The 15,811-nt window shown below is 45.7% G+C and overlaps 2 protein-coding genes across 3 annotated transcripts in view; both read right to left on the reverse strand.

Moving 5' to 3' along the window:
• Positions 1–3,495: 3,495 nt before the first annotated feature.
• Positions 3,496–15,811, reverse strand: part of LZIC (leucine zipper and CTNNBIP1 domain containing) — a 34,021-nt gene continuing 21,705 nt past the window's right edge. For both annotated transcript variants that reach the window (XR_004500065.1, XR_004500066.1), the window contains 4 exons: positions 14,413–14,501; positions 11,216–11,337; positions 10,684–10,774; positions 3,496–5,456 (listed from right to left, as the gene is read on the reverse strand). The gene's annotated coding sequence lies outside the window, so the exon portion shown is untranslated. The remainder of the gene's footprint in view (positions 5,457–10,683; positions 10,775–11,215; positions 11,338–14,412; positions 14,502–15,811) is intronic.
• CTNNBIP1 (catenin beta interacting protein 1) lies at positions 3,874–14,501 on the reverse strand. Its single transcript, XM_033519337.1, has 4 exons — positions 14,413–14,501; positions 11,216–11,337; positions 10,684–10,774; positions 3,874–5,456 (listed from the first exon to the last, which is right to left on the reverse strand). The coding sequence occupies exons 2-4, from the start codon at positions 11,309–11,311 to the stop codon at positions 5,398–5,400; spliced, it is 246 nt and encodes an 81-aa protein (XP_033375228.1). The 5' UTR covers positions 11,312–11,337; positions 14,413–14,501; the 3' UTR covers positions 3,874–5,397.

Here is a 15,811-nt window from a genome sequence, read left to right on the forward strand (position 1 = left end):
CACACACACACTCACACACACACACAGTGCACACACATACACAGTGCACACACAACAGTGCACACACACACACAGTGCACACACACACACACACACACACTCACACACACACAGTGCACACACACACACTGCACACACTCACACTCACTCCCACACTCTCTCTCTGCTGCTCCAGGCCCTTGATGTACAGGACAAAAGGCTGAAGGCAAACCCTCGGCTGCCCCTGCCCGTTCCCGTCCCGTTCAGGGATTTCCCTGCCCGTTCCCATCCCGTTCAGGGATTTCCCTGCCCGTTCAGGGATTTCCCTGCCCGTTCCCGTCCCGTTCAGGGATTTCCCTGCCCGTTCAAGGATTTCCCTGCCCGTTCCCGTCCCGTTCAGGGATTTCCCGTCCCGTTCAGGGATTCCCCTGCCCGTTCCCGTCCCGTTCAGGGATTTCCCTGCCCGTTCAGGGATTTCCCTGCCCGTTCCCATCCCGTTCAGGGATTTCCCGTCCCTCGGACCAGGGCAGAAGCTGCAGATGATGACAGCAGTGCACACCAGCAGCACCACGAGCTCCCACAGCCCCCAGGGATGGAGGAACTCCCTGCACTTCATGGCACAGACGGGATCCTCTCCTGCCCCTCTGGGATTGCTGCACTTGGAGCTGCATCAGAAGAGAGCAGATGGTGAAAAACTAAAGCACAGAGACATCAGTCCACATCTGGTTGGAGCCACAAGTGTAAAATAAGGGCTGGAAGTTTATTTTCTGAGTTTCACATGCCTCTGGTCACAGAGCAGCATTTAGGACCAAGGAGAGCCAACCTGGAAAATGTCAAGGCAGCAAAAAGCTCTGTGCATAGAAGCACTTCATGCTGACACACGAGGCAGTTTGTGAGCAGGCCAGGTTATAAAGCTTCAAAAATATATTTTTTTCTCTTTTCCAAAATAAACAATCCCCAATTTGAAGATCTTCAGGCTACAAAGGAAATCAGCCAGGTTGTTTACAACATACAGCAGGAATCCTGCTTAGGGCAAATCAGGTGCAGAGCAAATGAAAGCAGAGCTCAGAAGGCAGGAGATGATTTCTGTCTTTGGATGGGAACCTGCCTCAGTCTGGCAGGGAACAGATCCAATCTCTTACCTTGGGAAGTAACAACAATGGTCCTCCCTGTTACAGAGCACTTTGGTACTTGTAAAACTCCAAAAAACATCACTAACAAGGAGGTTTAAGGGAAACTGCAGTGCAAAGTGTCTGTAAATACAGCGAGTCTAAGGCAGGTCTGGAGGAACCTCCAGAGGAATCCAGTCACGTTTCCTGACTGCTCCAGAACTCACATACACAGGGTGCACACACTGCAGGATGCAAATCACTGATGGCCTGAGGCTGCCAAAGTCAGCCCACCAATCACTCACTGGTGCTGTGCCTGCCCACCACCACTGAAATCTGACATTTTAACACCTTTTCAATCTGGTTCTGTGTGAGGCAATTCACACCCGCCTAACTTTATTGAAATAATCCATCCAGGTCTTTTACTGTCAGGATATTTAAGGATGGAAAACCCACATTTCACCTGAAAGAAACTGAAACAGTTGTTACCTGCTGTGGCTGCTGCCCCACACCAGCACACACCTCCGTGGGTGAGTGACACGTGGGTCCATCCCAGGGTGCCCAGGCTGGATTTACCACATCTGTCAGCACCTTAAAAATCAACTGCCCCCAGCAAACATCCCACCCAGGCAGCACCTCACTACTCCTGCCTCTCTTACACCCAAAATAACAGTTCTGCAGCTTCACTGCAGCTTCCTGAACACCTTTATTGACCTCCAAGCTTTGGAACACTTTGTTTCTGATGGTAACAGTGAGGAAAAGATGCTACCCCCACTAAGGACTTCCTTTTGTGCAGACTGAATAGAACTCGAGATTCCTTAAACTTCCAGAAACTGTTTTTCCTGCACTCTTGGTTTCTGCTGGTCCCAGTGCCCCGCAGCCTTTTCTGCTGTCAGCTCTGCCACACTTCTTGAGGGGGCAAGGGACCAAAAAGAAAGCTGAAGGACTGATCTTAAATAATCCAAATCATATATTCCTCTCCCTGCCAGGGCACTCAGTGCATTTCAGAAAATAATTCCTAACATATTTTATACATTTAATTCAAAGCTTTTAACTTCTAGCTTTTATTTTTCCCTTTAACAGGGCAGAGCTCTGGTAATTTCAGACATGGCACTGTTCCTTCTATTCTGGTAGGGACTCAACAGCCATAGAATTTATCCCACATATGATCCCCATGTCTCATTTAGGAAATCTCTGCTAAAGGTGATGGGTCTTTCTACTTCATGGGCCATTAAATCTTCTGCCTTTAACAGAACTATTTAGGCTGCTGGTGAACTAGCAAATAGACTTTCTGGAACTGAAACAGATTTAATGGTCAAGCATTAGAAATTCTCACCAGGCCACGAAGGATACAACTTCTAGTAAATGCTTACCTTAGGTAGGAATAGGAACAAAAAAACCCCAAAACCTCAAGAGCTTTTTAAGTTTAATTAGTGATCCAAGCTTCTTTCAGGCAGCATCTCCTTCCAAAGTGTTGCTGTGCCTCCAGCTCACATGTTCTGCTCCTGCAGGGTTTATTGTAGGACCTGGGAGAATCAAACTCAAGGCCTGTGTGAATGGTGGAGCCCCATTTTCATTTACAACAGGCCATGCTCAGACACAATGAGCTTCCAACAGCTGCAGCACCTGCTGCCCACCTGGGGAGAGGGGAGGGGTGGGATTCAGCTCTCAATCTTCTCCTCAAGCTCTGCAAAACAGTGTTTTATGAGAGGCAGATGAGCAGCTTAGCAGAGAAAGCACAACAGCACGCTTTGAATCTCTAAAGGAACACTTCTCCCCAAAAGACCACCCAAAGAGCATGGGCTCTTCTTGGAAGATGCCTCTAAAGCTTTTACACTCCCCTTCTCAGTGCCTTAAGCACTATATGGCTGATAATTGGACTAAAAAGCCTTTGCTAGTTCCAACCATATTTCAGATTAGATCTGTGCTCAACTCTGGCCTCTAAAACATTTGATTTCCTGGTTTTATTAGAAATGGTTTAGTTGAGAAGGCAAAAGCACAACAGCAAATCTAGAGAAATTTGTACAAACAATAAACAAGTTCACTGTGCTGATGTCCTGTGTCTTTCTCAAAGGTGAAACCAAGTGTTTTTCATTTGGCAGCTGAGCAGTGTAATAAATTAGTATGAAACAAGAGTAGCTATTAAAAAACTGTATTTTCCCCCATCCTCAAGTGTTAAATTTTTAGTGAAAAGATGAAATCACATAAACAGTTCACTTTTCCTCTTGAAAAGCTTCAGCTGCTGAGGAGTGCCATGGACAGCCAGGGAGGAATGCCAGCACAGAGCAGCCCCTTCCTCCAGCCAGAGCCACACAGAGCCCCCCCAGGCAACACTGAGAGCTCCCCCTCTGCACCAAATTCACATTAAAGTGCTTCTTAGGCAACCAAGTCAAAATCTAGAGAATCCTTTGGGCTCATTCCTGGTTTATTTTAATAAAGAAATTACTTATCTGGCCCCAACAAAACGGGGTAAAAGATTTACTTTCACATAGAACTTTACAGAGCTGCAACTGAATCCAAAGGAGCATTTTCATAAATAGATGTACAGTTGCTCTCATTACACAGTATTTATTTGCTCAAGGTAATTTCTTCCTTGTGCTCACAAGTCTATTCTTCCTTTTGCAGACAGTCCATGGTTTCTCTCCAGCTCTTCCCCCGTTTTGAGACCACAACAGCATCCTGTCAGCAGAATTTCTGGCCATGAAAATGGTCATGTTCTCACAGTTAGACTCTAGAATTGTTACTGTAAATAATTAACAATCATGGCAAAAGAACAAGGAACAGGTAAATTGGGTTCAGCTTTAATAGATTCTGAAACATCTCGAAGTCAGTGCAACCCACAGCAAAATCCAGAAGTTTTGTTAAAAGCACCTGCACACGTGAGAGAAAATGAAGTGCTTGGTTTTAGGCAGCAGTGCTGGAGACTGTGCAGATTCCTGAACAGTCAGTGCACCTCGGGAATTCCACTGCAGCTTTTTCAGTCTGTAAAGGTCTGTGTAAGGACCCTGCAGCTACAGAGAGCAAACCTGGGAGTGTCACTGCACACTCAGCCTAATGCAGCACTGCTGCCTCCTGGAACAGTGCCTCAAGAACATGCTGTCAGCCCAGGATCCAGGGAATTTCCCTATCACCAAACAGCTGCAAGGAGGGAAGCCATGTACAATTTTTCAAGTGACTAGAAACTTCCGTTTATTAAAGCCCAGTGCAAGCTGGATTTAATTTAATGATCGTTAATTGTTCTTAATGTGAGAGCTAGTCTTGTGCAGCAATCAAAGGGTTAAAGTGGAACTCTAGTATTTTAAACAAGTTCACATATTCTCTATACAAATTTGGCAAATTCATGTGGCAGCCTCAGATCTCATTCCTGCAATTCCTGCAGAACATCTCCAGCTCCTCTGGGGGAAGCCAAGAGAAGCCCCAGGGCAGGCAGGAGTGCTGGGCACAGCCCCCAGTGGCCACCAGGGCTGGGCAGCTCTGGCCTCCAGCCTGGCCAGGTGCACCTCCTGAACCAAATCTGCTTTGACACATGCTCCCAAAAGAGCTGGAGGCCAGAGAGCAGCTGAGTATGGAAAAACTGATTGCATCAGAAACACTGCAGCCAAAAGGAAATCAAACCATGACTTCAAAGCCAATCAAAAAACCAAAACAACCCCCCAAAAGCAAGCGTTATATGTGTGTAGATGTAATAAATATTGCAAAGCACATTTGTCTTTTCCCCCCCAAGTCAATAAGTATAAAGAAATAAACAATGCACCAAAAACATCAGCTTCCAGCAACGAAAATGTTGGAGTCAGCAAAATACCTGCAATCCAACTGAAGGGAAAGCTTTTGCATTGTCACCCAATCACAAGTTGCTTCCAGTTCTATGCAGCCAAATCAAACCCTCTTCAAATTCACAAGTTTGACCTAAATAAGCACCACAGCATGAAAAGCTTCTTTAAAAGTAGGATGTCAAGAGACTTTGTTTAAAATATAAAATAAAATGTCAGATAAAAGGTTTCCATTGGTCAAGTTTGAAAAATTGCCTTCCTTTATCCAACCACAGCCTGTCCCTTTGAGCCAACCAAAACCACACCTTTAGGTTTGTCCTTAATGAACACAGCCCGGCTGAGTTGCAAAATCTGCCAGGAATAGACGGCTGTGAGATGCATTCTGAGGGTTGGGCAAAGGGAAACAACATTACAGAGGAGAAGGAACACCAAGGAACAATTAGGGTGGGCAGAGGAACTTATTAATGCTCAGCCATCCTCCTCTATCTTCAGGAATCTCACTGTCCTCCCCAGTTCGGTGTTGTTCACGTGTCCTGTGGTTACTGTCTTCTGTCTTCTGTCTCTGATCTGGAAAATGCCATCACAACATCCTCAGCACCTGCAACAACAATGGACACAGGAAAACGGTGCCATAATTACCTCCCTTAAAGAGCAGTGGAGAGATGCAGTACCCAAAATGTTCTACACATCCAAACAACCAACAAGAAAGCAAATTACAAACTATGGAATGCCAAAAGCAGCACCACTGCCTGTCCCAGTAACTGCTCAGCTCCATGTAATCCTCTTCCAGGGCTTTGCAAAGTTCAAATTCAACTCTGATGGAGCACCAGCATGTAAAATTCCTCCAGTCTTTTACATGAAGCATATCAAGAAGCAAATCTCAGTTTTGTGCCCCAAACAACTTCTGTCAATACACCTGCAAGCAAGGTAAAGGAGGACTAATAAAAATGCCTCATCTGTTCTCATTACATGAATTCCATTTCTCAGTTATCTAATCTGCTCTTCAGTTGCAATATAGCAGGAAAAGTGGTCAAAAATGGTTGTAAATTCCCCTTGCTAAATTTTCCTTAAAAGCTAAATCAATGCTCACGAAATGTAACTGCACTTACTTTTATACACTTCACAATTTATTTGCTATATGTACTCAAAGGAGGAAATATTAAGGACCAAGCAGTAATAGTTTGTTTTTCATATGTAGGGCCCTTATCTTATATAAAACTACATCAAAAACTGCTCTGATGCACCCTCTTGCCGGCATTCAGAAGCCCTGCAGCCATCTCCCTTTTCATCTCCTGCACAAAGTGTTTCTTCCTTGATCAAAACATAAATGATATATAGCACCAGGACCCAGCTCGGAATTAACAAGCTGCCTTGTTGGTTTTAAAAGACGCAAGAACTACCAGCCCCTAAAGAAAAACAAGGATTTCACTTGCAGGGATTGTGAGAAAGCCTTTGGTGCTGGAGAGGGAGAAGGGCAGGCTGCAGCAGGAAGGAGGCAAGGGCAGCTCCAGCAGCTCCTCTGGCACTGGGTGCTGCAGCTCCCCTTTCAGAGCAGCTGGAGTCTCCTGGCAGCCACAGAGTCACACATTGTCACCCAGCACAGGGGTGAGTGCACTCCTGAACGACGCTGATTGCTTTCCTGGGCTCTGCCCTTTCCAGTGTCTACACAGGAAGAAAATTCTTGCAGGTTTCCTTGCAGCCCTCCCAGGAAAGGAGGATCCCAGAGAAGCCCACAGCTCCGTGCTCCTGCCCAGCGTGTGGCCACGTCTGGAGGTGTCCCCCAGCAAAGACCCTGGGTGACACTTGTCCTCCACATTGCTCAGCATAACAGCAGGTTTTGTTCCAGCCCTGTCCTATAACCCAAACTACCCAGAGCTGAAGGAAACCAAGCTAACGAGGCTGCTCATTAAGCCTTTCCCCAGTGGCCGTGTACAGGCACAGCCAGAGAACAGAGCTGGGCACTCTGTGTGCTCAAGGGAAACAGGGACTCAAGTACCAGGGAACAGAGCAGCTCCTGCAGGCCCACTTGGCTCCCACAACGGATGTTTTCTTACTAATCAAGTAAAATAATGCAAAAAGCAGAGCACAGGTTATAAAGTTAAACTGCACATGGCCAAGAGCCCGTGACTGAGACAATGGATGGTGAACCACGTCTGCTTTGAGCATTATCCTTCACTGAGCTCTGCACTTCCAGCTATTAATGTATAGAACAATGACAAAGGCACACTTTTACCTGACCTGCATCCACACAAACAGCTGCTCTCTCCACAGCTGCCCTTTTTCCAGGCACACATTTCTACCCTGAAATACTTACAAGAAACCCAGTGAAATATTCCCCATCTTTTATGAGCAAAGCATTAATTGTCACAAACCTTTAGACATTCAGATGCTTCTCTCATTGGTTCTGCCTTATGCTTTCTCACCCTCATTCTTCCCAGAAATTAACAATAATTAACAAGTGGGTTTATGTCCTATCTTAGAAAGCAATAGTGACAATCTTACCACACTAACATCCAAAAAATCCCACTGAGATTCTGTTCCAACTGCAATTGTTTGAATTGCTGCATTCAGAGCTCTTTTATACCACTTGTTCTTCAGTCTCAGCAAGCCAAGATGAGCTGAAGGTCAAGTGGCTCTCCTGCAGGGCAGGGAAGGCTGCAGACCTGAGCTCAGTGCCCAGCAAGGCCCTGGCCACAGGGACAGGAACCCAGCAGGGTCCAGGCTGGATTAAAACCACACCACCTTAACACCAGAGAAGATGCTGACACCTCTAACAGCTGCTGCTTCCAAGTGCTCTTGGAATGATAAATTGATATGTACACCTGATTTGCTTGTAGTCACCTGCAGAATTAATTAAACCCCAAAAGCATTTAGAGATCAGAAGGTTTAGCCTGTTGGGAATTTCTAAAAGCTGCCAAACTTAAAAAAAGAAATTCTTCACTTCACACAAGATCTTTGCATATATACATTTCTTCAATCACCTTCCAGCAACAATCTTCTAAAGCATTAACTCTTCCCTGAAATTCCCAGTACCAGCATCCTAGTCTGGCATTCTAAAAATACACCATGCACTGCTGAGAGCAGCAGCACATTAAAACAAGCCTTGTGTTCAGCAAGATAAAGCTGCACTGAGCAGAGCTCTGTCTCCATTCTCCATCACCATCTGCCAGGTGATGAGCAGGGTCCCTTGGAGCCCCACGAGCAGCCTGGGCTGGTTTTGGTGCCCCATCACCCAGAGAACACGTCTCACCCAGCCAGGCACGTGTTTGCATCTCAGCCTTGCCCTCCCCATGGAGCAGCTTCCTCCAGGAGCCAGCAGCACACTCCTGTTGCTATAGGAACACCAGAGCTGCAATCACCAAGGTCTCAGCACAATTCCCATCTCGTGCTTCCACTCCCAGAGCTGCCAGAGCAGCGAGCCCAGAGCCAGCCCAGCCTTGGAAATGCAGGGAGCTGGGGAACAGGGAACATGGGGCTTATGCAGGAGATGCTTCTGTGCCTAGAACTTCCTGAGAGACATTTTGCTTGTATTCAAAAATATGTGAGAAAGCCTGAATTTCATCAAGAGTGAGCTGCCTTAGCTCTTGCTGCAATGCAGGCAAGATGATGATGTGTGAATATCCCAAAACAGTTCCATTTTCAATATTATTTTCAATGTGTGAATATCCCAAAACGTCCCCTCTCCAGCACACACACACTGGTTGAACTGAGTTGCCTCAGGGTTCCTCAGTTATTCTTGGAGCCATAACAACAAACACTCCACAGATGTCAGCTAAAGAGCTCCCAAGGAAAGAAAACCACCCTGGATTTTGCACTTTTAGGTGTTAACAATGATTGAAAAATAAAATTGTTACAAAAAATGTGAGCATGACATTAATATTAGACTCAATTAGACTCAATTATCCTATCTCCTCTTCCAATAAAAATAATCATAGACTGAAGGGGAGTCTTAGCCTTCAGGCTTAATTAAAAATTAAAGATATTCTAAGACGCTTCTTGATCCAAATTAACTTCCATTGCTGGATCCTTAGACAACAAACAGAGTCTCATGGAGGAACTTTAGATGTCAGACATTGGTATTGCCAGTGGCTCATGGAGGATTTATGGCACAAGCCTGAATTCAGCAGGGACAGTAAAAAGTCCTTCCTTGAGTGCATTGTCACACCCTGAGACGAGGACACAGAGGCTGCAGTGACTCCCTGTGGTCACACCAAGGGGTTCACCCACAGCTCGTGGCAGAAACCCCAGCAGGGACAAGCTCAGCAGCCCTGCCCAGGTAACTGCTGTGGGGCACAGCCTCACACAGACCATGGACACACACAAAAAATGCAACAGAGACTGGAGTGCACTGACAGAATTCTACACTTTTCACCCTCTACACTCCTGTCAAGAAAGCTCCAGTGAAACAAAACAGCCCTCCTGGAACTGGAGCCAGCCTGCAGCATTTTAAGGGACACACAGAAACCTGCAGGTCCCTAACAAAGCTCTCAGGGTGCTCAGGCCAACAACGTCATTCTGGTTTTTTGGAACAAAATGGGGATGTGAAGTCAGCTTTGTCTCTTTTGTGCCTGCTGGAGGAAAATGGCTCTAAAGATACATCAGGGACAAGTCAGGCTGAGAGCAACCTGTCCTTCTGTGGAACAAAAGATTGTGAAATCCACTGAAGCACTACCAGGTGTAAGTTACTCCCTAAATAACAGCTCTTCTTGTTGCTCTGTAAGACAAGCTGAATAAAGGAAAGAAAATCCTCCAGAGGAGATTCAGCGGAAACAGAAGAGTAGGGAAGAAAATTCCTTTGAGCAATCTTGGAGCAACAGAACAGTGAGTGTGTGGACTTGCAGGGGTTTTCCAGCACAAGGCAATGCCATCTAGTGGAGATGGGATCTCCCTTAGGGGGGCACATCCCACACCTATCTCATGGTATTCCCAACTTCCAGGAATTTCACACTCAGCCATTCCTGTCTCACCGACCCCAGGACACAGCAGAGGACACAGGCAGCTTCAAGCAAGGAGCATTATCATTAGTGACTGTTAGAAACCTGGAGAGATTTCTAAGAATATCAAAGTCCTGAGCAATAAATTATAGTTGCTTCTGTCCGTAGAGCACACTTCAGCTTCAGCAGCACTGCAGGAAGTACCTGTGTCCCCTGGCTGGACTCCTGATTTTATCACCTTTTCTTTGCCAAAGTGCAGGTAATTCAGCATAGATTTCACTATGAAAAATGTACCTGTTAAGGATAATAGGAAAAATGCCAACTGCAACTAAGTCTCTCTTAACTGGATGTGTTAAGTTTTTGACAAGAAACAAGAAAATTCTCACTTTAGACTGGCAGAAAAGTTGTGCATTTTGGCTCAGAATTCCTCAAGTATATCCACCTCCATCAGCCCCCAGCTATGCAAGGAATGAGCACAGCAGCAAGTTTGTGCAGGCTGTGTTTGTAATGGATTTCTAGATGTCTCAGATCTGTACTGAATTCCTGCTCAGTTCTTTATGGAACGAGTCTTACAATGTTCCTTCAATACCAGACTGCACTTGATGAACGTGATCTGGCACAAGGGCTGTGCAGAAGAGGGAGAGGACTCCAGAAAGAAACATTCAGGTTGATTAGTGGACTCACAGCAGCTCCACACAGATGTTTACCAGGACTTCTGCAAAGAATTACCAGAAGCGGCACATCCCGGCTGGCAGGACGGCGTTCAGCAGGTGGCACTCAGCAGCTAAAGGTGGGGTTTGCTGACACTGCTGGCCCAGGGCAAGCGGCTCCAGGGCAGAGGGGGCACTGGGGGGCACTGGGAGGCACTGGGAGGCACTGGGCAGTACTCACCCTGGTCGATGGAGTGCTGGGGCAGCTGGCTCAGCTGGCTGTTCACCACTCCCGCGTACGTGCGCAGGAACTCCTCCTCGCTGGCCGTCAGCTGTGGGCACAGAGGTGATGCCTCAGCACAAAACCAACAGACTGCAGGCACCAGCTCCCAGTGAGAGGCACCACAGCACCCTCTCTATGCTCTTCACCACCTGCATCACCCCTGATTTGTGCAGCTCGACCACCAGCAAGGACACGGCACCAAATGGGACATCATGAACTGGTGGGCAGCTTCAGTGTCACCTTCAAACAGCTGCTTCACCTGGCTCTTCTTCCAATATTGAAAAACTTGAACTCATTTATCTATACATGCTAGGCATCACAAGCCTCATCATATCTAACAAATATCAACTAATTGTGTTTAAATCCAGGATGGCCAAAACAATTCAGCATTAAAACCAGACCATCACCTGCCCACCTCAACAAGCACTACCCCAGTTAGTCCAAAGTTGCCTGGAACCCCACAAAAGTTGGGCTCTGAAGTGCATCTTACGTTTGATCCCATCTTCCTGAGCATGAGCAGGACTCTCACTTTCTGCTGGATGTACATCTCCTCCGGACTCTTCCCGGGGACGCCCTCACGGTTCATTCCCCTCCTGCCAGCTCCTGGATTTCCTGGAGATACAAAATCAGGAAAAGACAAACTAGAATAGGCAATGGGGTCTAATAGGAAACAGAAGGAAAGTTTCATTTCCAAAATACCTGTTTTTCATCAGTGGGCAGATCACTGAATATCCTGGGAGAATAAGGAATCACATCCCCAGAGAAACCCTTAAAAATGTGAGCAGCTGAACTGGGCCTAACATATGCAAGTGAAACATTCACAGAGGCTCATGTTCACATCCCCACAGCTCATTATCCGTGGTTACGTTACTGCAAGAGCAGAAAAGGAATTCTAAGAACTAGATGAAAGAACCACCCTGACAGAAGAGTCCGTGGTTTGGGGTTTTTTCCATAAATAAGCACCAGCAGAATGAAAACAGGATGCAGAATGCACAGCCATCAAGCCAGCAATGGCTAAACAAAAGCTGTGTGAAATCTAAACTCTTAAGTCTTCCTCTGCTTTTTCTTTTTTCCTTTATGTATCATATAAAAAGACCATTGCATTACACTGAAAGTTATTAAAATTAATGAATTGGTTTTGGAGAGAAAGCAGAGCTAAGAGGAGCAGGGAAAGAGTATCATTTAAAAGCTGAGCTTTTGCTTCTTATTTTAATAAAAATAATTATGTTATAGAGTAAATAGACTGTGCTATCCAAATTCTATAGCACAAAGCATGATTATACTTTATTATATGAGTATCTGGTAATTACTTAAAGTTCCACAACAGAGTGTTTGCCGTGACAAAAAACCAAACATTCTCTTCAGCTGCTCTTAAAAACCATCCTGAATCATGTTTATTAAGTCAACAATAGTAAAAACCTTAACCTGAAATGTAAAAAGTAATGGTGTTTCAAACAGCACACTGCTCCAGCAGTGTCACAAACTGACCCAGCCCCTTCCCAGGGCTGTGTGCTGGAGAAATGTAACCCCTGACACCAGAGAGATGGAGAGGGACTGTTCACAGGAGCCTGGAGTGACAGCAAGGGACAATGGCTTCACTCTCATGGAGAGTGGGTTTAGATTGGATGTTGGGAAGAAATTCCTCCCTGTGAGGCCCTGGCACAGGTGCCCTGAGCAGCTGGGGCTGCCCAGGATCCCTGGCAGTGCCCAGGGCCAGGCTGGACACTGGGACAGGGGGAGGTGGCCCTGCCATGGCTGGGGGGCTCTGGGTGGGCTCTGAGGTCCCTTCCCACCCAAAAAACCATTCCATGCTCCCATGGGTGGATGGAGGTGTGACCCAGCCACTCCTGCACCCCACACACCTCAGAGAAGTGGCTCCAAAACAGGTCTTCAATCACTTTTCACTCCCAGAACAGGGTCTGGTCCTACACCAGCCTATGAATGTGGTTTCCTGAACCTCAGTAATGAAGGGAACACACTCCACAAGGCTTGCATAGGGAAAGCTGTATCCCAGCAGGTTCAAACACAGTTTTCCCAGTAATGTTTTCCTGCAGTCATTACCAACCTCTCCTCTCACTTCATTTTCATTATTACTTTTAAGGGAAAGTAATCTGGGTGTGGAAACCGTTTAAAATTACACATAGGCCCTCCTGAGTGAGTCAGAAGTAATGCAAACTCCAGCAGCAGCTGCTGGGACAGGCTTTGCCACCCACATTACTGAGCATGGAGATAACAGCAGTAAAAAGTGAGAAAGATCCATCACCAGTCCTTCTTGAACGTGTTTCAGTGGGAAGATCTGCATGAAGCTGCTTTGCTATAGATGGTTCTGCTTGGAAACCTGCAGCCTGTACATGTGCAAGGTGATGACTGTTGGGGCTTTTTATACAACCAGCAAACTGCTCTCTGAAGGGGCAATTAAACAATCCCATAGTTTTGTGTAGTGTCAACTCAAGTAAGTAAATTGGATTATGCTACAAGGTATATACTCCACAGTGCAATTTACTGAGTGCTAACAAGTGATGCCAATAGTAAGGCAATGAACAAAATAAGATATTGAGCAAGAGCATCAAGTTATACACATGCAGAGACTGATAAAACAGTAAACACTGATCAAGACACCCAGTTAAAAGTCTGAAAAAGGTTTAAGGCTGAAAGGTTGTGACTGGTTCTTAATATAATAAATACTTAAAAAAAATACTGTACTTGGAAAGGGAAGCTGCTGTACTAGAAAACAATCAACTTAGAAAAGAAAAATCATTACAACTAAAGCTGAAATGTAGTAGGACAGCAATTGTTTAAAAACTAAACAAAATGGATGGGATATCAATAGGTGGCACCATCCACAAGCACCAAGAAAATGCCACAGCTGTCCCCATGCCAACAGGGAAGAGACCACTTCAGCATTCCTCTGCACATCAGATATCACAAGACATGGTCTGGTTACTACTCATTGTTTTCCACCATAACTATCTCCTAGCTGTTCATTAATTTTCAAACTTTTAAAAAAATGGGTGATGGGAATTCCTATCTAAGCCTGATTCTTCTAAAGCAACCTTCAGCCAAGATGGGTTTGCCATGAAGCCACCTATTTACAGAAAGGATAAAAATCCTAAAGCCAGCTCATTCAGTGAGTTTCACATAATTAATAAGCAGCATGGGGAAAAAAGCATTCAATATAGCTCAAAAAATATGTACAGAGATGTAAAATTAAGTTTTCAGAGCAACAGCATTCTGCTCTCCCTACACCACACAATTATCCTGCCACCACAGCTCTTCCTTCGATGACATCAAAGGGGAAAGACAAAGGTTTTAAAACAGCACTGAGACCCCAGCGTGAGAACTGTGAACATATCTCTGTTTTCTTTTTACATAAAGCCTTCAGAAGACACAGTTTAGGATGACAACATCACCCAGCATATGCTACATGAGAAAATTTCCAAACCCACATACAAAGCTGGTCCATGCCCAGAAGACAGCATGATCCACATTTGCAAATGAAGGACTGAAAAATCCTATCCAAGTACTTATCAACTCTGTTCTCTCCAGAAAGCTACATTAATATGCTACACATTATGAAATGCTCCTTAAACAGCATTTCCCTGTCCCTATCAATCTTTCTGGCACATGGATGAGTGGCCACTGCCCCATCCCCAACCAACAAAATACCAGATTTCTGTGCCAACATACCTGCTTCTAGAAACCACAGGAGATCAGATAATCCACGTGTTCAGTCCTGATCAGTGATGGGAGCTGAAAAAATGTATGAGGGAATTGCCCTGTGAAAACAAATAAGCAAAGATTATAGAACATACACAGCTGAACCCAGAAAGATCCTTAACCCAGCACACCTTCACTCCCAGTCAGCTTTAGAACACGGTCTAGGTAAAATTCATAGAACTGCACGCTTGTCTGGAGCTGTTAAGCAGAAAAACCTTTTTATGTATAAAGTTTTTTCAAGTCAAGCCATTCTTCAGCTGCAAGATTTCCACCCTGACCATACCAATGACATTCCCAACCACTTGAGAATGAATTACATTCAAGCTTTGCATTCTTTAGGAAGCTTTGAGCATAAAACCCAACTGATACGTCCTGGCCTCAGCAAAGAAGTGATGGGATCTCGGGAGAATTTCTGGGAATCGTGTCCTGGATGGCTGGCACTGCAGGAAGAGAGGCCAAAGGCTGGTGAAGCCACAGAGAATGCACTGTTCTATCAGATCTGGAACTGGTCTCTCCAGGTAAGGGTGAGGCAGATGTGCAGAGCCAACAGGAAAGCTTGGGCTGCCTGTGCTTCCCTCTGGCAGCTAAAGTGGATCTACTTCCCAATGCCAGTTTTCCATTCCTTCCTCACAAAGACTGACCTGAGCATTTCAAAAGCTGCAGTGTTAGTCAGAAATGATTGCATTCTTCACTAAACTGTGTTAAAAGACTAAATGCTTCAAGCTTGTCCTGTTGCATCCAACCCACTGCAAATGGACATAACTGGGTCACCTAATTCTCCCTTGTTTGCCAGGCACAGACAACGAAATTTAGTTCTCATTTATTTTTAAGATGATTCACGTGACAGAATAATAAACAAAGATCTATATATTACAGCCAACACTGCCAGCCCAGCTTTGCCAAAGCAATAAATGTAGAGTTTGAAAATCCTGCCTCCCTTTCCCAGCAGGAGGCCAGGCAGTGACAGATGGGAAAGCTGTCCTGCAGCCCAGCACTTCCCTCCCCACGCTGCCTGGACTGGGCTGGGTGAGCATCCAGGAATTCCTTCAGCTCAGCAAGGCCCAACATGTGGACTGGGCAGAGCCAGGAATGCCTGACATCCCCATCTGCCTCCCTGCAAAGCCTCTCCTGGGCTGGGGAAAGGCTGAGCAACCCTTGGAAACTGAGCCCGAGCAGCACCTCTCCACTCACCACTGAGGACTGAAGCTGCAGGTTTCTGGCAAGGCAGGAAGTCAGAGGTCAGAGGAAACCAGACATGGGTTTGGAAGGAGAAACTGGAGGCACTTCTACACCTAAAAACACCTGGGCTACTTTACAAGGGTATTATCCAAGTAATGTAACAGCTAAGTACTTCCATTTTTCCCACTAG

This window comes from Parus major, chromosome 21, assembly GCF_001522545.3.
Source record: "Parus major isolate Abel chromosome 21, Parus_major1.1, whole genome shotgun sequence".
Classification (NCBI taxonomy): Eukaryota; Metazoa; Chordata; class Aves; order Passeriformes; family Paridae; genus Parus; species Parus major.